Genomic DNA, 27,810 nt, shown 5'->3' with positions numbered 1-27,810 from the left:
AACATCAGTCTTTTTTCAAGTGAGATGGGCATCAAAGATGCTTTATCTGGCTTAAAAAAAATAACACATTTAAACATGGTGTAAAATGCTTGAATTTTTCTTACTGCTAAATAATACTAAGAAACTTGAATTCCAAACCCATTAGTTATTTATTATTGGCTCATGGCAGTTTACTTAATATTTTCCCTTCCGCAAAACACACGCTCCCCATAAAAGCATAAACTTCTTGCACAAGCATGCATGAAAAAATGCTACCCTCTGGTGGCTGCAGACTGAAATGATCATCAAGTTTGATTTTTAAACACCACGACAAACAACGAAGCATAGCAAATGTCACAGAACACCCGGACACAGTCACACTCACATACACAATCCCAGCTATAACATTTTCCTCTGAACAGTAAAAAAATACATTCAGCAGTGCAAAAACTATATTAAAAAAAAAACAGAAAAACTTTGGCATCAGGAAAGTATGCTTATTTTTTACATTCAACAGAATTATTTCAGCACAACCATGTGCTAATATATATATTTAGATAGTAACTTTATCACATTAAACTCACATTTCCATCATGTGTTCACTGTCGCATGTTATATATATATATATATATATATATATATATATATATATTTTTTTTTTTTTTTTTTTTTTTTTTTTTCCTTGTCTCTCTTAAATGACTGTTGGTGGTTTCTGGAAGATAAAAAAAGTGGTCCGGTGCGTATGCCTCTCCAAAACTGAACTCTGCAGAAAACCTTTATTCCAGTTTGGATACAGTTATTTCTCGTGTTTCACAAGGGTCAATAAACTCTCCAATATGGAAAATATGGAGCTACTCTTCTAAAAATCTTCTGCACTTTTAGCCTATAAATAAAAGGCACTGAAAGTTTGCTTGAATAACAAAATCTTTAGTTTGTGAAAGGAAAAAAAAAAAAGTCCATCTGTAGCAGGTTTGGTGCTTTGTTACAGGACCGTTTGGCCGATGCTACATTGTAGTGCATTTCAGAGCTTTTACATCACTTTTCCACAGCAGTTTACAAAGTGTGAGCAGTTATAAGTCTCAGTCTGAGACTAGCCCAGCTGCCTTAATGCAAGCGGCCACATCTTCACTAGTTTTCTTGCTTTGACACGACATGTTTACATTTTGTAAATATCAGTAAAAAAAATATACAAAGCAGGAGAGTTTCAGTTGTGTTTAGGCTTTCAAGATCAGCGGGTACCACTTCAATTCCTTGCTCGAGTCCGCAAAAGTCGAGCTAAAGCACAACGGCGTGACCGTCCTTTGAGTCTGTGCCTCATCGCCGTCCTTCAGTTTCATCACCATTTGTGAGTCTTCCTGGTGATGTTCACCACACTGTTTCTCAGTCTCTTGGTGAAGAGTGTGTGTGATTTCCCACAGTACGTGTGCGTCGTTTTCCAAAGTTCCTCTTCTAAAGGTTCCAACAGAGAAGTCGCTGGATTTGTGCCGAAAGTGAACTGGAATGACAAAACAAGCCTTTTGTTAGGTCTGGGGTCATGTTTCCAGATCAGTTCCAAAGCTCTAAATTTAATATATTTCAGTTTGGACACTTCAATGAAAATAAGCCTGACATTTCAATCTGGAGTCATTTCCAACAGGCAACATTGCTCTAGTTCTGTGTCCTAGGACCTCTCCGCCTGTTCACTCCAATATACGGAAGGCATAAGGTGAGGAGAGTGCACCTCTCTGCATATATGGAAAGGCAGAGGAGGAACATAGCCAGAGCCCAGCAGACCCGCTCGCCTGTTTCTTTTAATATGTTGCCCTTATTCTTTTATGTTATCTCTCCTTGAACTAATGCCTTCTGACAAGAATCTTTGAAAGTGAACATTTTCTTTCTGTGCTACAAAGAATTGTACAGAATATTAAAACTCAGTTTTAAAAATTTGCAGTTCAAATGCAATGGAGACATTTTTTGGTGTCCAACAGGCAGGCAAAATAACTTGCACTATCCAGCTTTAGGAGCCCTAAGGCTGGATAGCTGGCTACTGATCAGATTTTCCCAGTAATCCACAATTGTGCATTGAAGATCTCTTTCCTTGGATAAATTAAAAATTAATTGAGCTGAAATCATGTGGGAGTCAAAATCTGATTGGTCAGCCAGGCTGAACATAAACTGGTCTGTGTTGCTGGAGTCAGTTTTATGCTATAGGCTTACCATCCGGTAACAACCAGGGATTACAGAAAGACTTTCATGTCTTCCCAATAATGAAGGGGCCTTTACAATACTCTGAGGAAATCAATGGGGAATTACCATTTTTTATGCCAGCTCATTTGCTTGCAGTTGGGTCTCTGATATTGGGTCACAAAGAGCAAGACGTTTTTATGAGCACATACTTATACACGCCTGCCGCTCATAAAGCTGCATTTACAGTTGGTGTATTGATTTTGTGCGGCTGATGCGGCACCGCTGGTGTGCACACTCCAACTCTAAAAGTACCACCAGCTGTAAAATTTAACTGCTGCTTCCTGGGCTCAGCTTTTTGCAGCGGCAGGAGGGAGGAGATGCTTTATGACAGACAGACCGATGTGCTCTGTTCGAGATGCAGGCGGGGAGGGGCAGGACTCATTTTTTTGTGTGTGGATACACTGATTTACCTACACTGTCTCCAGTTTATCGGGAACATAAACGGCTAAAATAGGGATCCTGGTTAGAATATTAACTAAAAAGAGTGAATCATTAGTTTTAGCACCAATTCAAACTATGTGTTCAGGGGCCTTTGTCTTGCTGTGTAGTTGCTGATATTAGCTTGAAACTTTTGCATTTGCATTTGATCAGTTTAGTGTACAGAACTGATCTGTAGCTATTTAGCCTACAAGTTATATTACGCCAAAGTTTACCATCTCACAATGTGACAGCTGCTATTACCTACATCCAAAAATTCACCAATATTTAGTAAGCATGAAATACGCTCTGATCAATGTATGCCAAAGATGACGGAGCATGAAAAATGCAGAGGAACTGCACCTACGCACTGGAGCCAATGGTTCACCATGAGCTTCTCCAATAGTGCAGGCAAGCGTGCACCTTGTGGAAGTTAAGTTTAGTACCTGTGTGCACTTCTGTATTTGATGAAGAAGAATTTAATCTACGTAAACCAAGCAGGGAACCAGGGCTGGGCTATTTATTTCATAGTCCAACTGTCCTATCCACCCCCCCTGCACGGGGCACTGCTCATGACCACCGCTGGGCGACAGAGGAGCCTACCATTACAGGTGATTTATGCTTCTGTGTTTAATCTACACCTTTAAGTACATTGTAACAGCAAAGCCCTCTGAAACCCTACCATATAACCTGACTTGCACCTCTCTGGAAATGTGACGTCATGCCGATGCGGTCCACAACCATTGCAATTGGCCTATTCAGTGGCATGATCCCTCCTGTGGATTTCTGGATACTTTTTCGCAGTTTTTGAAGGGATCAGTAAGAGAGTAACAATCATCACTTCGATATAGGGAATAATAATCATAGCCTCGATATAAGGACTCTCAGATGTTAGCAAATTCCTGGAGGGAGGTTGCCAAAACTATCAGAATGGACATGTGGGAATGTTCAAAGTGGGAAAACTTGAGGAACAAAGATGTTTTACTCTCTGATTTAAAAATCAATCTAACAAGCAGAAATTTCCTCCCGTTTTCTCTCATTTAACGATAATTCTTATGACAGATCAGCGCAGCTGCTCCACACACGCACGCATTAACTTCAAAGTGCGCAGAAATCCAGGCATGAACTTGTGTGCAGGCGTCGTCGCACGCCCAAACACATTTGTGTTGCAAGCGTTGGCTAAATGTGGAGGTGCAACATGATATTAATGGAATGCAGCAATGGGGAAATTAGATAAAAATCGCCTTGACTGGCGAGCAATCGTCTGTCCCTGACGTAATCGTCCATCAGCACAACCCTGCTGCGATTACGCTGCTTTTCTGCTTTCACATCAATGACTGTCACAGTAAATACTTCTATATTTCTTGGTAAGTGAATTTTTATAAGTTAGTGTATGTGGTGTTCTTGCCCTGAAGTGCAGCTGTAGGGTATGAAGCTGACACATATGAAAGGGTTTGTCTAGAAGTATTAAACACACTGAAGACTAATCCATACTCCACCCTCCTGGCAAACCAGACTTAACTCAAATCTATAAAATTATTGGGCAAAATGGGTGGGTGTCTCCACCTGCAATACAGTACTGGTTAATGTGTCTACTGCCATAATTGATCCCGTCCTGTAAAGCCACAGTCTTAACTGCAGGCCAAGGATAAGGTATAGATAAGGCATTATCCTGATCTATGTTCAATAGGAAAGCAATGAGGCTCCCAGTGTTGATGGCTTCATTAAGTAAATGCCACTTGTGTCGTCAATATCATTACACTGCTGGTAAGCAACCCATAAACATCCTCGCGGGGGAAATTAGCTTTCACTCCAACCTTCTGCCAATGGTGGAGATTTGTGTTTTCCAATGCAAACAATCTGAAGCCACCAGCAGTTTTACTCTTTAGGGTCAGCACCAATCCAAAATCCCATCTAGGAGGGGAACAAAACAGGGCAGCAGGGTGAGTCTCCGGGTTCACTGGGGTTAGAAAAGGAGCTTTCCATCAAATGTTGCACTAAATTGCTACAATACTACAATTTTTAAACCTGGGACATTTTTAACTGGGACTGCTTTGCTCCTTTTCATTCTCTCATGGAAATGAAAATTGCAATGGAACAAAAGTGATGATTTAAAAAAAAAAACGAGTGAATATAAGCTTTCCTATTTGTCTTCTAAAAACAATATCTGGCTAAAAAGTGTATAATCACTGTATGTTGTTGAAACAGTAAAGCCTTCAAAGCCTTAAAGGATAAGCACATTACCAATGTACTACTTTACATAGACGTATTATAAATCACCCCTAGAAACAAAAATGTTATTTTTGATGATGGGGCTCATCAAATGATGAGCAGAAGCTGTTTTGTATCATCACCATGCCCCCTAATCAGTGGTCTGCTAAAAACTGATTGTGAGTGCCATCTTCCATTGATGACGTATTACCAAAAAAACATGGACAATGTGCAGATCAGTGCTTTATCTCACCTCTCTCACACTTTGCTGAATGAAAGTGAAAGCGGCTGATGAACTGGAAAATCGTGAGCTTACACACGGGGGTTGTGATACCCACCTACGGGGAGGAAGTTCAAGTTCAAGTCCCGAGGAAATTGGCGGTGTGAGTGAAGAACAGCAGAAAGACTACACTATTGGCCAAGTGGGTGCACAGGATGCACTCTACTTCATGGTTCAGGACCTCTCTTTACCTTATGTATTACCCCAAATTCTTCATTTCATCACACCATGTGCATCGGGCCAAGATTGAGTCGGAAAACTGGAGCAATCGCAGTGTACTGTAGCGCAAGTCTGTAGCAATGATAGAGACACACTCACTGTCAAATCCACTTACCCTTCTTCTGTTTCTCTTGGAGACTGCTCTTCTTATGTTAGTTGTGGACTGACTTGCTGGGCCTGGTGTGTTAATGTCTCATGCACCAGCTTTTCTGGCATCAGTTCTGGGTTTGGATGAGCTTTTTCAACTAGCCTTTAGCAAGTGTTTTTAGCGGCCTCTGAGTTTGTTGCCTGCAAATCTCTTATATACTGCAGGTCTGACACTGCAAGCACATCAAAATGTGCAGCACAAAGCCTTGAAGTCCCTGGTTTAAACACAAAATCGTCCTGGGCGCGCTTTACTTCACCGCACCAAATATTGTCCTTTAACTTTCCTTTATATTCAGACAGACACACAAAGACTATTTCTGTTTCTATCTTAGATTTAGCTTTTTGATCTCAGTGTGCATATCCCATACGTCAACATGATAATGTTAAAAACAGATCACCAAACCACCTCGAGAGGACAGTTTAGAACAAGTATTTCTGATATGTGGTCTAAACAGCACAACATGCACATAATTGCCAGTCCAGTCCCATGTGCTGGATCAACAACATGCACACACCGAAATATGAAGACAACACCTATAACGCATGCTGCAGATGAAGTCACAAACCCTAAATAAATATCCAAGCATCACCCACATAATCCATCAACACACCGAGGCATACTGACCTTTTTTATGGCTTCGTAGACAGCCCTGAAAGCCGGCTGTTTGTAGTCGTGGTAAACTCCCCTGTTTCCATGCAATATGTAGATGCCACCCTCCTCAGCTGAGGCACAGTTGCTGCCGTAGATGCAGTGATCTGGGCGATAGTTCCACTGGCACGGAAACTCCAGCAAGGACTCTGTAGAAGAAAAAAAAAAATGCTACAACTGGGCATCCTGTACACTTTTACAGATACGATATACGTTAGTCTGTGTCTGAGTGTGTGCACTCATACCGGGGTTGTAGTGAAAAATGATATTGAGAAGGTCCTGGTCTCCCCAGGTTATGTTCAGTTTGTATTTCTGGAGTAGAGGCATCAGGAGCTCTTCCCACCGCAGCCCCACTGATGTCATGTCATTCTGCCAACACAGATAAGTATACACACAACAGTCAATCAACACAATTATATTTACATTGGGCTCATATCTTAACAGCTGGTGCAGGGAGCTTCACACTGAAATATTCATGGGCCTGGGTGCAAATCAACTAGAGAAGGAGGACATCTTGTGGTCAATAAAGGTAGTACACCAATGCAGTACTATATCTTTCCAACACTCAGCCTCACCTTAAAGAACACGCTCCTCATCCGTGTCAGATTCATGAGCATGACCCCTGAGTTGATGCCCGTCCTGCCGTAGAATGGGTGGCGGGCGAAGCGGTTGTACCAGGCGATGCGGGGCTCCTCGTGCTCTGGGGCCATAGCAGCCAGCTGAGAAGAATTAAAGTCGGAAAGCAATCTCCACAAGTGGTCTACGGGCTGCAGGAAGAGGATGTCAGAGTCGACATACACAATGGAGTCAACGTCCTTTAAGATCAGCTGCAAAGGACAAAAGACAAAGACAGATGTTGCAGGGAACAGTGATAATGTTGATGCCCTAAGCACATAAAAGCACACTGAAAGTGTCAGATACATATTTCCACTGCAGTCATCATGATTAAAATCATCTCTACACAAAGCTTACAGGTAAGAAGAGTCGCTGTGAAGCGCAGGGCTTGAAGAGTTTCTTCCACTCAGCCGCGTTCTCACTGGGGAAGCTGATGGGGTAAACTCTGTAGTTGAACCTGGAGCGAATAAAACCAGGCCACGACTCCAACTGGAACACAAACACGAATGCAATGGTCTGCTAGCTGAAGTAACGCACATGCCCCCAACAGAGACGGCTACTAACGTTAACTTTAACCATTAAGACTTCCCACTCACGGCTTCAATGAAGCTGGCGTGGAGCTGATCTTCTGCAAAGATGTGCAAATGGAGGCGCTTGATGCTGAAGAGCACGGCAGACTTGATCATGGTGAGAGTCTCCTCCAGCCTCTCCCCACAGGCCACCACAGACAAGTGCATGGCAGGTTCAGGTCTGGTACCAGCAGCCTCCATCTGAACCTGCTGACGCATGATGTACCTAAAGGGAGAAGGTATCATCGGAGATGTGTTATTATCAGGGAGAGCCACGCTCGGGAGAATGTCAACAAGGTGATCTGAGTCTTGTGATAGTAATAAATTTACGCTACAGGAGGTTTGGAAATCTGCTATGACTAGTTAGCATTCATGATATTCCTTCAGTCCAAATAGTATTTATATGAATGTGGCTTTAAATCATCTTTTGACTAGTTTTCTTTGAAAAAGTAAGTTCTTCCAAAATGTTTTAATCCATACCCATACTTACCTGCACACAACAATTCAAACTGTGACTCAATCCCCAAACTGGTCGTTTCGGTGAGGAATTGCCCCTCTTTGTCCTTTGCGACAGGAACCTTTAAATTTTGGCCTTGCAGTCAGGCAGACCGTAGACTGGAGAAACTAGTTTTAAAAATGCTTTTTGTTATCCCTCATAAGAGAACACATAAAAGCTGCAAACAATACTGTAAACAATGGAGTTGGAGTTCTCGACAAAGCTACTTTTGGCTGCTTCCTTGTAACATGTTTTAATTGAGCAAGTTTTATACCAGATGCACTTACTGACAACCCAGACAGGATTTGTGCCTCCTGCTGGAATCGAACCTACAACCTGTCGCTTGCCAAGCGAACGTGTCCTACCCTATGTAGTTGGAGCCCTCTAAAGGATAAAATATGTAATGACACTATTTCTAATGTACCTTGAGCCTTTTTTTCTGTAATTTTCTGGGAACAAAAATAAAGTATGTTAATGCTGATTCGTTCAGGCTTTAAATTACTATGCAGCACCCAATGTTCGCTTCCTTTACTACTATTACTTTCTTAATTAAATTGCCAAAGACTAACGGGTGGTTTACGTCACTGAGTTATCAATAGAGACCTCGCAATTATGAGCCACGCACGTGAAGGCACACACCTGAGCAGGTAAAGTGCAATATCTAAGAATTTACTTTGAATAAGCGGTCATATGGAGACAAAACAGTCACATTCCTGTACATAACCAGAGTTGATACACACGAGTATCGACGCCTGCTTACTAAGTTTACAGCTTGCCAAGTGAAACACAAAAAATCCAGTTCCCACCTATTGTACCAGTGTGGGTCTTTATCCACGACCCCTCGCCTGGCTCCAGGCACTCTCGGTGGGATGAAAATCTTCTTTGCTCCGTTTCCTCCGGCAGACACGCCCGAGTAAAACAGCCTACTGTAAACATACAAGCCCGAAAACACGGCAAACACCATGCACAGCATCAGTGCGCGCATGTACCGCCGCATCATAGAGCTTGTAAACGCAACTCGGAGCTGTAGTCATTACACAGAAACCAGCGTTTAAGCATAAACTGCAAAGTTAGACGCCGTGGGAACGCACTTCCGGATGGGATTTAGAAAATATAAGTCTTAAGCGGTGTAGGCAGGCATTGCGTGGAAATTACACCATCTGGCGGTCGTGTTTATTTCTTTCTTTCTCTTTTTTTTAACTTTTCAAGGTTTGGGGAAAATATGTTAGCCATGCTAATGTGAAATAAAAAGATAATATAATTTAAGACTATGAAAAGTTTATGTAATATAACAGGATTTTTTAGTATTAATTTTTTGGATACTGTGTGCATCTATTTATCTTATAGCCTTGACACTGTGTAGATTACCTTTCTAGGAAGGCATATTGTGTCACGGTGGTTTTGGAGCAAAGATTTTATTCCTGTCCAACAAACATGTCCAGCATCCTCAGCTTGGGCACAGTGGCCACAATCTTTCTCAGTAGATAAGGAAGCATAATCAAGCATTATTTTATCTGTTCGCATTTCTTAGACATGCATTTGAGTTTTAGATATTTAAAATCTCAAATGCATGTCTAAGAAGACATTTTGGAAAACAAGCTGAGAAACCCTCCCAAAAAATATTGTGTATAAAAGCAAATTTTCTTTGGTGTCTGTTCCTACTCTAAAAACTGGACAAATGTACTTGCCACTCCACACGTTTTCTTCTTATGCTGTATCAAGTTTTTTTTTTTTTTATTACTTTTTGTGCTTTGACACTCTCAAATAGTTACGCATCTCCTTAGCGCTGTTTCAACACTTTTATTTTGAAGGCGGCAGCAACAAACCACCTATCTTATCTATGCTGTGTGTTTAATGATGCACCTCCCTCAACAGAAGCAGGAGGTCTGGTCCCTCAATTGGGGGAAGGGTGGGAGCCAAAAGCAGAGTTCATTCCCCGTCTCCCTCCCCCTCCAGTCGTCGGCAGCAACTTTCCATGGGTTCCACCTCTGAAAAGGCCCATTCAGTGTCTATGATTCAGTGTGGCTTTAAATGACTAGTCACCCTTAGTGATGTGGTTGCACTTGACAACCCCAAACTTCAAATGCATTTTCATTAAGGGACACAGGGGTAATTTATCTGGTGTATATAACAGAGCCAAAGCTACTTGCTGTTTAATATCAAATTTGATTGTTTTTTTTTAAATGGAAAGTGTAGGACCACAATGCAAAATTATTCTGTTAGATAAACCCTTAACCTGCATCTATTGTAAATAAAACAGTAGAGGTAAACACAAAAGCCTGTGAGAGCAGCTAAGGCAAGCCTGAGCACGCCTTTGCCTGCATGTAGCAAAGTGACCAAAGAGTCGTGTGCACAAAAAAAGAAGTTTTTTGTGTTTGAATTTTGTAAGTTTCTTATTCAGACATGTAATAAACAAGTTCACACATTTTAAAACAAATGAGCATGGAAAAAAAAAAACAAAACAAACAAAACCTATATCAATAAGTGACACTAACACATTTAAAGTGTTCCATTTTTGCCATAAAGAGCAAATGTTCGTCTGAGCAGTTCTCCTCAGGTTCACACACCTAGTCCCAGCTAGAGTAGTGAACCTAAGAGAAAGACGCCTCTGACACATTGAAACAAATACTAAGAAACTAAGAGACGTAACCTTTCCCACAATATAGCAAGACCTTAGTATCATCATGCCATGACAGTTCTCAGGATGAGTTCTAAAATAGTGAGTAAAAATCTCAACAATAACACTGGTATGATGGATAATACAACCACATCAAAACATTGTAGTACAATATTTTAGAAATATCTATTTCATCTGTTTAATTATTCTACATGTTTTATAAGTTATTGTGTAGTTAGGTTGATCTATAGTTGTTCTGCTGGGAGTTTTGAATACTCTAAAGCTCTGCCTAGTTTCTTTTTTTCTTTTTTGCTACGTCAGTAAATAAGTCCATCACACTGCAAGACATCGCTCATCCAGCTCATAAAAGTGCAAGTCCACAACTCATTTCCCCATTGTACAAGCACAAAGCTGAATCCAAAGGGTGGCTGCAGAGCAATATCAGCACCCTCTGGTTCTCACTGGGAGGCTGAACAGCACGTGAGTGAGCAAACTGCGCTTCCTGAGACTCATACACATCTACTCAATAGTGTTCAACAGCAGGGTCCTCCTGAAGATCTTCAGTCTTAAACTGTGGAGGTGAAGGAGAAGCTGAAGCCAAGATTAACAGGAGAATACAGGTGGCACTTACAGCTTTACCACCTACTATGTTTAGTTGACAATATCTCAGTGACACATGATAAACCTGGATTGGAATTGATTTTCCAAGAAAATAAAAGCACAGCAAATAAAAGCTTCAAACTAATTATGTGTATCTGTAAGGCAGCATGCTGAGTATATATCAGTCTGTGGGTTCATGTCAGCGTCATCCTAAAGGAAATGAGTGACACGTGACAGGGTTTGTTTACTTTATGGAGCTACAAAGTGACAGATAAAAAAAATGAGCAGAGTCACACCAACTTTAATCTGTAACATGTCTGCATAATTCCTCAAGTTGCATTAAGTGATTTTTTTTTATAGCTAGAGGGCATAAAGAGATCAACTCAATGAATCACAGCGCTAAGATTCTATTGATTTTAACTCTGTCAGTTTATTTATCTAGCAGACATATATCACGCGGCACAGGCCTCTCTTAGATCAGTGAATCTGAGCAACACAAGTCCAATTTTTATCCATCTTTTAGCCCAGATATGGTCTGCTAGTACCTATCACCATGAAGATGGGTGATCAGTCTAGGGATGGTTTATGTCAAGGGCAGAAAACAACAACAACAAAAGCTATGTGTTGCTGCAGAACTGACAAATATTTGTAGTCAGTTTTCCACAAAAGGCCACGTTCACATGAACATGAGGCTGCTTCCTGGGCAGGACACATGACACCCACTGGTTTGCTGTGAATTCACCAGAAAATGACCTGTGCTATTGTTACATGGGGGCACTGATAAATTACATGGACTTTGCACTAGGAAGCTGGCATTTAAAGACTGCTGAATGTCTGATCAAGTCATGATGGAAGTTGGCATTCCTACACAGAGCTTCGCAAGGTAATGTAGAATAAAAGGCTGCAAATATGTGTACTAAAATACTTAAGTAGTGTGTTTATATGTTTAAAAAAAAAATCACTTAATACAAACTCAGGTTTGTGGTAGCTATTGCCCAAAATGAATGACAGCAAGGATAGTAAAGCAGCTGAATGCACTCGAAAGGTCCAGAAGGGTGACAGATTAAAGGAAAAAACATCATAAACTGTCTCAGTCTTTGCTCTTCAGTTTATACTCTTCTTAAAGGTATCACCTACTTTGGTCATTTGAAGCTGGTGATAGAATATCTTTTATATATTCAATAAGTTTCAGATGCGGTGATTGTGAAGGTCATAAAATCGGATTCTGATCATTTATATGATGGAGACACCCATCCTGGAAGAGACCACTCCCATCACAGAAATATTTCAACACATGATAAAGGTGACAACTTTGTACTGGTTTTCCCTGTAATCGGACAATCGGACTCAAACTATGCCAGCCAAATAGACTCTTTTCCTTAACAGAGCCACCATTATCTTCACTGCAGGGGGTCAAAGGTTCAGATTTTTCCTTTCATTTGTCACCCTTCTATAGCTGACTCTGACACGAGAATTTTCCTTTATACTCTGCCTTCCTGTCAGGGGATATAACATACTTTCACTAACCAGCCGGCTTCAATCATTATGCAAAAACACCAAAAGGTGGCAGAGGGAGTACAGCCACTGTGCTGTGTTTAAAAAAAAAAAGTCACTACAGCAGAGGCAGTCCAGGAGGAGAAGCTCGAGAGTGTCAAGATCAGGCTGAAGGTTCAGTGTGGGGACACCGTGAAAACCGATGGTTCAGGTTTATAACAGGTAGGTAATGATTTCGGGCAGAGGCAGAATATTCCACATGGGGGAAGAAAAGGTCACTCTGCTGGCAGCTGCTGCTGCTGCTGATGACAGCAAGGGTAAGGATGCACATTTCTTTGAAGAAGAAATTATGTAGGGAAAAAAAGAATAATCATGGAGGCTAGGTGCGTGTGAAGGAAACCTAAAGCATGAGGATCCAGCACTCTGTCCCAAACCTTGTTTCTCTGGTCAGAAGAAGTTCCTCATCAGTCTTTGAGTAAATATTCCAGCAGCAAGCTTTGGACAGTGTGTGGCATACTTTTGACTACACACACACGCAAACAAAAAAAATGTCCAATTTACAAAAAAAGATAGCGCAAACTTCATATTGCTTTCTAAATGCACAATTCCACTGTGTAGAAAATCTGATCAAACTGATCAAACTTGCCAAATTTGATGTCCTTGCAACTTGTCAAAAATTCCTACTGAAAACAAAATATTTGAAAGGAAATAAGCAAAGGGAAAAAAAAAACAGTTTGTCATCATTGTGATACTCCTCTAGTGACCTGTGGACTTGCAGATGAGATGTTGATGGGAACTTGGGGAGGGGGAGGGGGGGTGTTCAAGGTTCTGACTCAGTGAGACTCTCCGTTGACCGAGCTCCCCTCTCCTCTGGGTGAAGAAGAGCAGGAAAGGCCCTTCTCTGTGTTTTCTGAGCTGGAGCCATTCTGGCTGTGGGGGTCGGCCAACGCTGCAGAGCTGGAGGAAGTGGCCGAGGCGGCCGAGGGCTTGGCCTTCTCCTTAAAGTCTGTTATGATGACTGTCAGGTCCCCAACCGTCACCTCCAAGTGCTGGGCGCTGCTTCGGTCGATGTTTTTTAGTCTCGGCCTGATGAGTGAGACAACCAGCAAAATAGGTTACATATTTCCATTAAGTATGCAAGGCTATTTTTAAAAATCCTGCCTAAAGAGCACCTTCTTGGTGTTGATCTGATATATATTATATATATATATATACTCCCTCTGCCTTAAGTCCTTTATGAAATATGACAGCCCAACTCCAGGTGGCAACATAAACAGTATCTACACCTTTTCTTGTTTATTCATGCACCCCTCTTGATTCCACTTTATCCCACAACCTGGCATCAGCCTGCTTACCTCATCTTCTTGTGGTTGTTTTTCTTAAGCGGTGGCTCTCTGTCGCTCTTCTCCTTCTCTACTCTCTCCTTCTTTTCTTTTTTGGGCTGCGAGGGCAAAACAAACTGCTGCGTTACCTGCTGCTGGGAGACGAGCTGGGAGACAGGACGTGGCTTCCTGATCCAGGAGGGAGGAAGAGAAGGACATAAAGAGGGAGACACAAAGGGAGAGATAGAAAGCGGCAGATTAATGAGAGGGAAAAGCGCAAGGAACACATGGCTTTGTGCTAGCCTACCACTATAATCAAGAGCCAATGATCACTGCCAGTGCTAGTTAGGATAGTGCTGCTCAAGTGCTCTCAACACTGGCAACACACGCTGAGTGCATTTAAAATAAAACCGAGTTTAGCCATCTGTGAGATGTGGAGTGTACCTGCACAGGCTTGTTTTTAGCACTCACAGGGATAAAACACTGATGAGATAAGATCAGTTGGGGGTAAACACAAAGAGTAGGAATTAGAAGTGTGAAAAACATACTGAATATAAAATATTTAGCAGATTAATGCCTCATGGAAATAACCATTAGTTGCAGTTAGATTAAGAAAATAAGCCTGACTACAACAGTAAAATCCTGCTTTTACATTAATTGATGTGTACTGATTATCCAGTGTTCACCTCATTCTTTACTCAGGTATGTGTAAGGCAGAGTGACACCATCTGTGATCCCCTCGCTCTTATTTTGAACGTTCAGCTGTTGTTAACCATTAATTGCTTTTAATACTTTATGTCCACTGTGGCAATGACACTTGTCTGTGTGCAGCATTATGACTGCTGGAGTATAATTATGCTTTTCTTTGTGCCCTTTCAAGAACTGAGCAAACACAGGTTCCACAAATCGCTGAAGGTAGAGCCAATCTCAAATTCAACGTTCCTCCTCACATTCATATCTCCATCTTCCATGAGGGTCTAATGTCTCAGAAATAATGTATTATGCAACCAGTTGGCTACAGTAGCATGCATTAGGGCTGTGATAGTATTTCTGAGCAGGACTCTGTGTATGTGTGTGTGTTTTGGAGCTTGCCAAGAGCCCTAGCCTGAGAAGGAAGTGTGCTGAAAAGGCCATCTGTTGGGGTGGTCTACACATCTAGTGCCTTATTTGCATGCACACACAAGTGAATTACATGCAGTATGAATGCACCTATGCACATATACTACATTGAAAGTTGTGTACAAAACACAAGTGGTTCTATAAGAAAATGTATGTTTGCTTTTATACATGATGCGATCAGAACATCCAGTGAGGTACATTAAGGCACATTGGATAATCAGATTATTATAATTTTTAACATTAGACCATAGGCAGAACAATGGCTGCAGACTGGTACTACCCAATATTTATCTTGATGACTGATATTGGGCTGTTGGAAAATATGAAATCATTTATGTGAGTGGTTGAGGTTTTGTTTAATCAATTTATTCACTGGCTAAACATTTAGACACTGTGACAAAGGGCTAAAAGACTTAAAAAAGGGCTTCAGTTATGGTCAAAAATGAAATGCGGTGCATTTGCTAGAACAGCCAGCCTTGTCACGAGTCAGTGTGATTAGCTCCAGAGGCTGAGTCGGAGCCAGGACACGATGTAGCTATGCCTCAAGTATTTTAGGGGTGACATATCAGTGCCACTGCTGCCCTGCATCGCTGGGGCCCGTTTCATCCCCTTCACAGTCACAGTATTCACCTACAGGCTCCAGGGGAATATTTACTTATCACTCTCCAATTCTATATGCAGCAGATTTGCAGGGCATGAAGAACCCTCTGTCCCTACGTCTTACTTTCCTTGATCCAGTATGTGACAGTAACACTGGAAAGACGATAACACTGGTTACCCTACGGTGTTTTACTCATATGGACTAACCTGTGCCTTATTAAATTTAAGAAGTAATAAAATTACAAAACATTAGCCTCACAATGTTTTATGAAAAATGTCCATTAGCACTTCTAATTCAGCTTTAAGGTACAAGTGTACTGCACCTGATCCAGGATTAGTGTGACCACTATGACTTGTGCAGAGCACAGTGCCCCATTTTTGCCAAAGTGAGCCTTGGTGGCCCAATTAGCTTCGTTTAAAGGTTTTTCTACCCCTTCTTGCACAATGATATACACAGACAGAAGCTCCTGGTCTGTCTTTTTCTGAGGGCAAAGATGTTGTTGAGCAATCTGGGATGACCTAAATTGGGGCCCAGCTTCAAAGAGTATCTCCCACATATTTTTTTTTTTTTTAAACTTAGCTCTCACTGCCTTCACATAACTTGCAGTGATGCTAGCAAGTCTAAAGTATGCAAATGGGTCTCTTGGCCTACATAACTGTCTGATAGGGAGGAGATGTAGAGATCCTCTAATATGTCTGTCTCGTCAGCAAGATGCTGCAGAACTGCTGACGCCTTTTTAAATAAAGACAAAGGCCTCTCAAAGTCCTCTGTTCCCAGTTCGAGTAATTTGCTGCTCTCCTTGACATCTTTTTGTTTAATAGTCCTCCTACAGCAACTAATCAGCATCTGGTGGTCAAAATGTACCGACATGCACACACAAAACAGCAACCGTCACAAAAGGATCAGCTGTCCTGCCCTCAGGATGAATGTTCTCAGCTTCCAAAAATAAAAACTCATCTGGCTGCCTCATTCATAACATCCTTAGGTTTTTGTTTGATGAATTTATTTCAGAACATCATTGCACACTTTGTGCGATTTACTGTATCTACGTAATTAATTCCTCCTCTCATTAAGGCAGCCAGTGAGTGATGGTTTTGCTTGAAATATAATCTCCCCTCAGGCTAAAATGTTTTAGATTGAAAGCCTGGATGTGCCTGAGAGCAACTGAGGCCACCTCTAAACACATAAACCCAGCCTTCCTCCATGTATTACAGTGAAGTTGATTCTCACTAATAGAACCAGCTCAATAACCAGGAGGTGAAAGAGGAGACAGACAACCCAATATTATGGTGAGGCAGAGCGGCAGGTCTAAACAGAGCCGCCTCTGTTAACCCAATCAAATGGTGTTTATCTGTGCACTTAGGCCCTCACTGCTAGCCTCTCTATGGACACCGAGTGTGTGTTTGTGTATGTGAGTATTGATTCCAAAATAATTTCTGCCCCTAATGTAACGCTCTATTCTTTCAGACATTAATGCTGCGTGTTGGAACAGTTGCTCCTGTCGATATCTGCTTCACTCTTTCTACTCCCTTCTACTACAGTTAATGGAGTCCCACACTGGGAAATTAGGACATTACAGGGAGGGGGCTTGAACACACCAAATTCTATTTTCTTAAAGGGAGAGAGCAAAGCAAACACAAAGTATTTTGGTTTCAATTCACAGAGAGTGATCAGGAAAAAAAAACACAGCCAGTTTATTGTTACATATACTGACTTTTCCTTCACTTATTCTTTTCACAGGTTTTCCTTTCCATTTACTTCTGCCCATGTTTTATTTTTAGAGCATGAGAGCAACACTCTTTTGCATCTTCCATAGTTAGATTAAACATATCATCAATATGGGGTAAACTTGAACTACACAGAGAAAACCTCATACATAAATTCTCTGTATTATTTTATACTCAGATAAGCAGTGATTAAACAACAATAAACCTGAACCTATTTCTTCTCACATTGTTTTTAGTATCTCCAAATCAATCCACTTTGCTAGTTGGTACTTATTACCATGTATGTGTTATGCACCCATACAATTTATGGATGCAGCTTGCTAACAAGCTTTCTAAGGCCTTAGTCACACAGGCCTAGAGTTGGCCAGTCAGCAACCCCCTTACAACCAGCTGGCAGGGTGCTAGGGAAAATTGGGTATTCCGTGAATGGTTGGCAAGTGGTTGCTGGCTGATGTTGAGTGAAACCAGTTCCTGCACCAAAAACATCCTTGCAGGACTTTTTTTGGTCACTAGCAGATTACTGCAGTCACCTGTAGTTTGTATGAAAGATGCCAACTTGCCAGCAAAAAAAAAAAAAAAAATCACCATTTTACTCTTTGAGTTCTAGTGAGACTTGAAAAAGTCCAATAAAAACCAGAAACACAGACCATTCATCTGCCAATAAAATAAAAGTTGTGCAACTAACACGTTACAAAAGGCACAAGTTTTACTTCGAAGGTGAATGGTCTCTGCGATTTGCACTGCATTTTTAACATGTTCATTACTGCTTGGTGAGTAGCTAGCGAGTGTTTTCATACAAGTCGGCATCTTCCATACAAACTACGGGCGACTGTAGCAACTTGCTAGCAACCAAAGCAATTGCAAGGAGGTTTTGAGTGCAGCACCACCTCTGCAGCCAATTTCATACTATGATTGCCAGCAACCTTCAGAAACCACTTGCCAATAGTCCAATAATACACACTTTTCCCTAGCGACTGGAGGTTGCCAGGGGTCAATGACTGATTTCTAGGGCTGTGCGAGTGGGGCTTTAGCAATTAATTTCACAGCGACTGCCAGCAACATTCAGCAACCACTCACAACTAATCAGGGAATACACATTTTTCCCTCATGACTGGTGATTGGTAGATGGTTGCTAACAGGTCTCTAAGCCTGTGTGACAAAGGCCTTATTTAATCACAGCCAGGAAAGTCTGAAAATTCAAGCAGCCAAGTTTCCTTGAGAAAGACTTTGAATCTTCCAGTTAACAAACTCCTTGTTTTTGACAGCCTGCCTTGTTTTTTGGTTTTTTTTTTGGCTGTAACTGTGCAGTCTTTACTAACCTCAAACACACCAACAACAGAACAAAGAGAGATTTATATTCAAGATTTCTCTAAGTCAGTAACACATTTCTGACCAAAAGGACTTGACTTAAGGGCAGTGCAACTTTTTTTTTTCTTTTGTGTTGTTGATACAGCTTTTTGTTTTTTTGGTCTCTTGTATAAAGCCTCACTCTCAACCTCACAACTCTGAAGTTTAATCACAAGCTAAAGGCAAACTTGCTTAATTCTGCAGAATTTGAGCTGGAAAGTAAAAATGCTGCCACTGATCCCTTACACATAGACTTATTTCACTGACAGGGGAACTCTAGCCGACCCTTTTCCAAATATATTGTAAACACATGCACACACGCACGCACACATCGTCTATCACGTTCACACTCCTCTGCCCTCTCACTTGCCCCTCCTCCTCCTGATGCACTCACTGACCTCTCACTCTTTCACTGCTGGCCTGTGCTTAAAAAAATATCACACGAAAAATCAAGAATGGGAGAAAAACTCTGATGCCAATAAGTCACACTCTGACACCTTTTTTAAAATTACCTATTTTCTGCCATGATGGACATTCGGGTTATCACCAATACTGCTCATGACGACTCAGGAAATAACATGAATACCGTTTAAGAGTCTTAATCCTTTAACATGGCTTCATGCAGAAGAAAGGCTACGGGTGGAGTAAATCTCCCACAGACAGAATCAACTTTAAGAGTTGTGAATAACTACTAATTTCTTGTTTGCTAGGACTCAAACTCTATATGCCCCCAGGTGGTTTCATGTGATTAAATGTGACCCCAGTGGAATGCACGTCATACCACCGAGTTGCTGCACTGTGAGAACCACGAGTCTCCAACCTTTCACAAGTAGGGCTGTACCATATCATATCATCAGCAATAATACTGGTATAAATGTTTACGTGATGTAAAAGTATCATATCACAACATCATTGCTGCAGCAACACTATGCCTTTATGTTCCCTACACACACACACACACACACACAGACACACACACACACACTAGACAAACCTGGGCATGCCTGGGAGGAAGAGCAGTGTGTCAGCCTCTGATGATGATTTAATACCAAAAAAGAGAGATACTTCAACAACCTCCAACAAAGCACAGTACTTTGTAAAAATACTGTTCCCGCTAAAGGTGGAATCAACAAACTTGTTTTACCACTTGAGGCAAAAAGCACACCATCAAGTACAACCAGGCTACGAAGAAAGAGACAGTAGCTGCTAATTATGTACGACCCAAAAGTAAACAAGTGACTCAACCAAGTTTCAATAAATTCACTACAAATAAAGAAGTGTGTCATGAATAACAGTAGCTCACTGGACAAGGAGGATGGGAAACACCTCATTTTGTTTGCACTCTGTTTTTTTTTTTTTCTACATAGTTAGAAATATTGTTTTTAAAAGTTTTCTTGAAATGTGGCGATATCATTTTGAGGCTATATCACCAGCCCAATTCACAAGCTAGTCAGAGATGCAACTAACCATTACTTTAGGTTAGGTAGGTTAATCTGTGGATTGTGTCTGATTAATAGTCACGTCTAAAAGTACAGAAATGGCAGGGTTCTAGCCAGCGGTTGATCGTCCGGCACTGTGCCATGCTGAGGTCGTCTTGCATTGGGCTGAGAATTTCACCGCCGGTTCGCTATTGGAACTCTATCACTACAATTAGCAAGCGGGTGCGCACCCGCACACTCCACCCCGTCGCCAATACCAGACTGAGTTTTTTTGTTTTTTTTCTCTCGCTAGATTGTTGCACTGTATTATTTCACAGCAATTTGAAATGTACCACCGGGCACGGCCAGTTTCGTTCATAATGCACGTGCGATCTCATGACGGTCCTGCTCATGCTCGATTTCATGGGCATGATTTCGTGAGCTCAAAGGACAATTTCTGGCTTCTTATTAAACATAAAATCCCAGGAGCTGTGAGAGGCCTCGTCCTGCTGACACCGTGATGACGGATGTTCGAACGCAGGAAGTGCTTTAGCAACTGATCAGATAAATAAAACGTCTGGATTATAATGTTTTTGTTATGTATGCTTTTTACATGATTTCTGCAAACCCATTAGTCAAAGGCAACTCCGGGACATGTTGAATGTGTGTAACTCTTATATGCAAAAAGAATTATCGCTCTATTGACGATTGATCAAAGGCCTGAATTAGAGTACTCCATCAGTACGTACATAACTGAAAATCCCCTCTGAACCCTACACTGTAACATACGACATAACCTGATGTACATAGGCCCCACAAAGACCTGAGACAGAAGTCTAATTTGGGCCTAACTGTTTGCCATCACTCAATTAGCAAGTGGATATGGCATTTAGCATTAGCTTTCTAATAGGTTATCAGTGTTAATGTTGCATATTTTATCCACCAGAAGGGCACTTTACAACTTTCTTTTTGGTAACAGTTTTTTAAATGCTACAAAAACAACAACCAGCTGATGCAAGAAGAGTTGGGCAGAGCATAAATGAGTACATCACAACAACATCAACAGGCCGGTATTATTATTATCATCTTGAGCCAACTGTTGTTGTGATTTAGTACTATATAAGTAAAATTTAATTGAACTGAATTAAATAAATGACTACACATAACAAATGTTAGAGGAATCAGTTTGTGTTTTATGTGTCTGGAAGAAAAAATATTGGTTGATTGGAGTTTTAAATCACCAAATATTGGTATCCATCTTAAAAATCCTTTATCAGTTGGGCTCTAATTAAAAACATTTAAAACTGTCAAATCACTCAGTGGTTTGGGCTGCTTGTATTAATGCATGACCATGTAATACATGCTAAGGATTTGCATGACTATACAACCAAGCAACTGGAGTGATGTGTAACCACGTTCTGCATCGGGGTATTAATGCTAGCATGGAAACTAAGACTACTGCTGCGAGTGCTGCTAAGATTAGCCAAACTCTGCAAACTAATCAGAAACGTGTATGTTTACAACATTATAAATGGCACAAAGTGCCACACATGGTTTGATCAATGATAAATGTGACCGTTTCCTAAAATACACATGCAATAATTGTTGCACTCAGTTTTAAATGTTTTGAGGGCTTACTGTCTTTTAGACTACCTGACTAGACTAATTTTTCTCTTATTTAAAACAACTAGACAGCAACCTCTCTACTACATCCAGAACTTTAGCAGAGCAAATGTGCCATGTATTGCACCTTTTTAGTGGCTAGGCAGTGCATAGCATATGGCAGTGTGTGAGTCACAAGCAAAACAAGGCGCTGAGCTTGTGTTTCAGGATTGAGCTCTGTATAGATTTGTTCTATTAAAATATTGAACTTCTAATGAGAGGCTCCCAAAACACAGTACAGAATTCTGCAGATGTTTGGACTGCGTGCTGTCATTTATCGGGTACACAGTGTGATGAGCAAACAGCCCACAGGACAGCTGATGGACTGCAAATAAGCATCAGAGCGTGCTGCTATAAACAACTTTCATCTCGCTGTTTTGTGATGATTGTAAGATCATTGTGAAATTGCTTATTTTATGCCCTGTTGAACACTCAATCCAGGTATAGGTGTGTGTGTGTCAGATTTTCTATCAGCAGGTTGTATGCTGCTCCTGGGAGCTCCTCCAACCCGATGATTAATGTCTTTCCCTGCCAGTACATGCTACCACTGTGTGTGTGTGTGTGTGTGTGTGTGTGTGGAACAGAGAGGGAGACAGATGGCCCTCCACGTCCTGTGGTTTATGACACCTTCTCCAGCCTGCTAGCCACACTACGCTACATTGTCCTCTCACACAAACGCCTGCCTGCACAAACACACAGAGCAGTATGTCATGCATCAGTGTCACCGCAGTAATTACAGGCTTATCACGTAGCCATAATCTTGAGCCACAGTGACGTGATAACAGCCAGCTTCATCGTCCATAGTGTGCACTCTGTGTTTGTATGCTATGTAAGTACTAATACCAGTAACCCACACAGCTGAGCCAACTGTGTCACTTATTAGAGGAAGTAATCATTCAAATGGGATTACAAGACATTGATTGTTGCTATATAGTGTTTCATATGCGTGCTCTCAAGTTTAAAATTCAATTTGCATCAGTTATTATGCTTGTATGAATACCAGCTCATGAAAATGTGCTTATCTGTTGATGCCTGTTCTAATAATCTCATCTGGCTTAATCACTCTTGATCCAGCCGCTATTCCAAAAATCAAAGGATGCACACAACCAAAAATACCTGGATGTGTTTCATAACATTTTCCTGGGATGACTCAGTGTTACAGATCAAAGCTGAACAATGAAAACAAACCCTGAAACCATTTCATTCTTAGCACTTAACTGCAGTGGAAACACATGACTCAAATGTGTTGCCCTCTGCTAGTTGCACAGTTTGTCTGCTTTGACTGAGAAATGCAACATAGCAAAGCAGATTGTGCTTTGGTTGCATACACCTTCACAGCTAAACTCTTGAGTTATTTTTTGATATGGGGGAAAAAAAAAAAAGCTGTATTGTACGTGTACTCTAAAATAGTCATATTGAGAGCTACATTTTCAGTGAGTGAATCAGCTGCATTTTGAGCCTTTAGTACGTAGACTGCGCATGAACTGTGAGTGTGAGCTTTTGTGGGGGGTTGATAAAACAACATCTTAAACAGACAAATGCTGACAGGTTCCCAACCAGCCGGAATGGTTTGTGCTTGTTTAGGTGGAGCTGGCAAAAACCTTCACATCAGTCATTCTGTCACTAAGAGATGCCCTAGGTTAAGTTCAACTCCTGGAAAGACACAGAAAAGAAGAGACAACACCAGTTGGTGAGAGAAGGACGAGATAAATGTAGGAGAGAGGGTGAATAAAAATATGAGCCAACTAATAGTTGCATGATCGAGCTGACTGTCATAAATAGAGAAATATACAGAAATATAACGCTGCCAAACAGGCTCCTGGACATGGAGCATTTCCCCAGGGGGGTCTGATTTGTTGGAGCTCAACTCAGCGAACAGATGCAGGTGTAGACGTCAGAGAAGGTCACACACTGCTCTATTATACCCAACTGAAATTGGCTAAGGACAATGTTTCGGTTTAACAGCTGTCTTTCAGCGCTACTTCACATGACATTTTTAGGCCTAATTCCAAACAGTAGACAGGAAAATTACCACTGAAACATATCTTAGCTTTCACTGCATTCCATAAGGATTAGAATAACCCAGGACAAGTCACAACAGACACAATGGAGAGACCCTACAATGCCTTGCTCAGCAACGATGTACAAATCAAACCTGTGATCATTGACTTCATTTGTCGTGCAGTCTCTTTTCTTCGAATGCTGTGCCAAAGCTGGTCCTTGGTATGAAAGCCAGCGCACAGTGTTGCTTGCAGAAGTTAGGGCCATTTCCATGGAAAAATCATCGTGGAGGACAGAATCTCTCGGCTGCATCTGCCAAACATTGGTAAATTTGTTGCAGCAGCCCCTCCCACAGGCACTGACAACAGTGGCTTCAAGTTTGGGAAAAGTAATTTTGTGGTGCTGTGATTCTCAATGCAGTGGTACTGCATAGGTGAAAAAAGGGTGGAAGAATCAAGGGCACTGACACTTCGATCTATCAGGCTTGTTTTCAAAGGGTGGCACTCGGCCCAAAGAGTTTTGGGAAGATAAAATCTCTCTCTAAAGTAATGAGATTGCATGACATGTTGTGATCCCAAAGTTTTCCAAGTCCGCCCTAATTAAACGTTGTAAGCTTTCGGGTTGTCGTAAAGAGCAACATACTGTATTTTTCCACATTAATCAGCACAAATTACTCCATCGTGTTTTCAGTGAGAATGCATTTTCTCTCGTGTTTTACAAATGCAGGTCCTACTTTTGTTTCTTCAAATTCCACCTCCTGGCAATCCGAGTTTCTGAGCTGCTGACAGAATTAGAAGAACATCAGCCAGTTCCCACTTTGTCAAAGTGTCTCGCTCTTCCATTTACTCTACCTCCTCCGATAAGCGAGGCCAATTCTGCTGATGTATCCCTGTCTGCAGTCTCAAACTCACAGCCTCAACAACGTGCTTTCAATCAGCCCCGCTGGCTTTGGGCCCCTGCAGTAGATCATCTCTCCACATCACAGGGATTGAGGCAGCAAGATCTGCTAAAGCTTGCCTTCATAAAACATTTATTTTACCTCTTGACGGCGACACGCAAACACTCTTCAGCCTACATTATTTCTCCCTCATTCTAAAATGTTCTCTTTTTGTACCATGCACCGCCTCTACTCCTTGCCAAAACCACCCAGATCCAGTTGAGCAAAGTGCCATTTTATGTGTTAGGTTACTGCCAGGCTGATTTAAGCCGTTCCCACAGAACTCACATTGGCTGTGTCCTTCAGGCTGCGGGACACTTCCTCTAACCACTGGACAACTCCACGCCTGTGTCGAGCATTAATTCATTTACTCCACAGCAATAGCTCAGTCATGCTTGTTTAGCAACCAGCGAGGGAATTTGCCGTGCCCCGCATTTATATTCTGCGTGTTGTTTGCCCTTTAGCACCTTGGGCTTGCTCACTGAGAAATCCACTTGTCTGTTCTGTTTGGTCATTAACAGCTGCGACCACCTGTGTGGCCATTTTGCTGCAGTATTAGCCCATGTTTGGCTCATGTGTACATGTGTGACAAGTGCATGACCACACTAATACTACTACAACATTTGTGTAGCACTGCAGTTGGGAAGACAGAAGGTTATTAACATTAAATAAGACCTTCTCACGGACATTTTCTAAATTCATCACCTGGGTATCAGGGGTGTCCTTCCCAACTTCCAAAATAATGTTTTGTTTTTTTTTAAATGTCCAGATGGGGGAAGACAAAGGACGCTTTTGGTGACATGAGGATTCAGACAGGTTCTTGGCAAAGCTGCAAACACACCAGCCTCGATGGAGTGTCCTCTAAACAATCAAATCTCAGCGGCAATAAGCTGGACCCAATGATAACAGCGTGTCCGCTCCTCATTCCCTCTGTGAGCAGCAGTTCTGCACTTTAACTGTGTATTTATGGGTGTGCATTTGCGGACAAATATGTATGCGGTCATGAGTAAAATTTGCATGTTGAGTGCATCTGTACCCTGTGTGTGTGTGTGTGTGTGTGTCTCTGATGACAGCAGGCTGATTAAGCTGTTGCATAGTAATGAGCTATGGCTGTCTGTCTGGCAGCTGCTCTGACAACCTCTTTTCACAACTAGCACTCCCACACGCACACACACAAACACACACACACGCACACACAGAGGGAGAGAGAGAGAGAGAGAGAGAGAGAAATAAACACGGGCATTTCAGTAACACACTCTTATGAAAAGGCATCAAAGCTGACAAGTGCACTGAAGCATTGTTGTTTATGTTGTAGTGCAATCACTGGGAAAGTCGCGCTAATGCAGAAGAGGATAATTAGTGATGCATTAAAGAGGGAGATCATGTAACAATGCTCAGTTTCCCTATAGCCACAGCTAAACAGCTACACTTCCTCTCATTCACTCTTTGTTGCGTTTTCCTCCTGATAATGAATGTCACTGAGGAATAACAGTCATTTCCTGCTTCAAATCACTGATGTCAGGGGGAAGTAGCAGCCACAGGCACAGAGGGCAACAGTGTGTGCATGTGTGCGCACCTTTGTGCCGTGCATTTGCACGCTTGAGTACCTGTGCATGCCTATAAGAGGTCTGTTACAAATATCTGCAGGGCAGCAAGATGGATGTGTGCGCTTAAGGAGCAAGCTATCCCTCTCCCCTCAGTTCACTGAGGTCAGTGTCAGCTGGCAAGAACATGGAGACTAATGCACTGCTTAGAGGAGACGTGAAAGAGTGCAATTAGCAAATAAATGCACTTCCTTTCACTCAAAACACAAACCAAACTGAATAATCACAAAAAATAGAAAGAAAATAATTGGCCCATACTATGTTTGTTTATGTTTACTCTCTGAATTGTCAAGGAAGGGTTCAATATTCAGAAATACAGTTACCAGTTAACATGGGCAGCCCCTCATTTCCCAAAGGAACCTCCAGCACCACCCCACCCCTCACACCCCCAGCGGGCCCCACTAATGTAAAACATACCAAAGGTAATGTATATCCATCCTTACCTTGTTGATGTCCCCTTCCTGACATCACACATCATGCACTTAAAAGCCTCTGCCGTGTTCTTGTACGTGCACACGCTGCAGTCCCAAAACCCCTCGTCGGAGGAGGGCTTCGGTTGACGCTTCGGCCTTTTAAGACAGTAAATTTAGGGGGGGAAGGAAGAAAAAAAGGAGAGAATTAAAAAAGAGAATATGGGAGAGAAGAGGAAAGGGTCGAGAAGAGACAAGAGTGAGTTCAGACAGCTCTCATCCGCGAAGGCTATCGATAGCAAACATCAGGGTAAGCCTGTAGGATTTAGGAAATCATCTGCAAAGCGCGCTGTGATCCGACACTGTAATTGGCGATGAGGTTTTAACACCCGCGCGCGGGCGCACACACACACACACACACACACACATAACCTGCACGCGTACATACACAAGCAGTGAGTGAGAGAGTGAGAGAGAGAGAGAGAGAGAGAGAGAGAGAGAGAGAGAGAGAGAGAGAGAAGGGGGGGGGTCCGTAAAGAAAACCCATTTTTTCCCCCGTGCGCTCGCCGATATCCGCTCCCCTCCCCTAGCCTTTAATATTTAGGACGCACTAATTCGCTCGTTACCTTGTCGGACTCCTCTTGTCGCCCATGCCAGACCGGGGTTTATCTGGAGGTGCTGAGACGAGCAGGAGTCTTGTTATTTCAAAAAATTCTTGCCGAGAAGCGATGCGCTTGTGCCGCTCGGCTTCCAGCTGTCGTGGAAACTCCGCTTGGGAAATGCTCACGTGACGCCCTGTGACCAATCACAGGCTGGGTTACTTCCCGTGGCTTGACATTCCTCTTGATGAATCAATGCCGCCTTCAAGTACCCTGCGTAAGCTCCCCCTTCTGTCTGTTGAGAGTGTTACATAGTGATTCTATTTTGCTATTTATGACAGCAATGACTAAACCGCAGATCTCCGCCTAATGCATTATGTAACACTTCATGTGCATGCTTTCCCTCTAATAAAATCTAATTAATGCGTATTTCAGTAATTATACCACTCCTCCAATCTGGAAAAATGCTTTTAAAACTCACCCTATGTACTATTTGATTCTATATTTCTACGTTTAGTTGTCAGGTCATTTTTGTCCGACAGCA

General features: G+C 41.9%; 2 protein-coding genes across 2 annotated transcripts; both read right to left on the bottom strand.

The window, feature by feature from the left end:
• Positions 1-679: 679 nt before the first annotated feature.
• gxylt1b (glucoside xylosyltransferase 1b) lies at positions 680-8,859 on the bottom strand. The gene is made up of 7 exons (XM_030720395.1): positions 8,615-8,859; positions 7,340-7,538; positions 7,101-7,232; positions 6,704-6,955; positions 6,374-6,497; positions 6,105-6,277; positions 680-1,474 (listed from the first exon to the last, which is right to left on the bottom strand). The coding sequence occupies exons 1-7, from the start codon at positions 8,806-8,808 to the stop codon at positions 1,316-1,318; spliced, it is 1,233 nt and encodes a 410-aa protein (XP_030576255.1). The 5' UTR covers positions 8,809-8,859; the 3' UTR covers positions 680-1,315.
• A 1,330-nt stretch (positions 8,860-10,189) lies between these two features.
• Positions 10,190-27,448, bottom strand: yaf2 (YY1 associated factor 2). Its single transcript, XM_030720516.1, has 4 exons — positions 27,294-27,448; positions 26,701-26,826; positions 13,875-14,030; positions 10,190-13,605 (listed from the first exon to the last, which is right to left on the bottom strand). The coding sequence occupies exons 1-4, from the start codon at positions 27,317-27,319 to the stop codon at positions 13,353-13,355; spliced, it is 561 nt and encodes a 186-aa protein (XP_030576376.1). The 5' UTR covers positions 27,320-27,448; the 3' UTR covers positions 10,190-13,352.
• Positions 27,449-27,810: the final 362 nt, after the last annotated feature.

This window comes from Archocentrus centrarchus, chromosome 23 (assembly GCF_007364275.1).
Source record: "Archocentrus centrarchus isolate MPI-CPG fArcCen1 chromosome 23, fArcCen1, whole genome shotgun sequence".
Lineage (NCBI taxonomy): Eukaryota > Metazoa > Chordata > Actinopteri > Cichliformes > Cichlidae > Archocentrus > Archocentrus centrarchus.
This window is presented reverse-complemented; position numbering and strand designations above follow the sequence as displayed.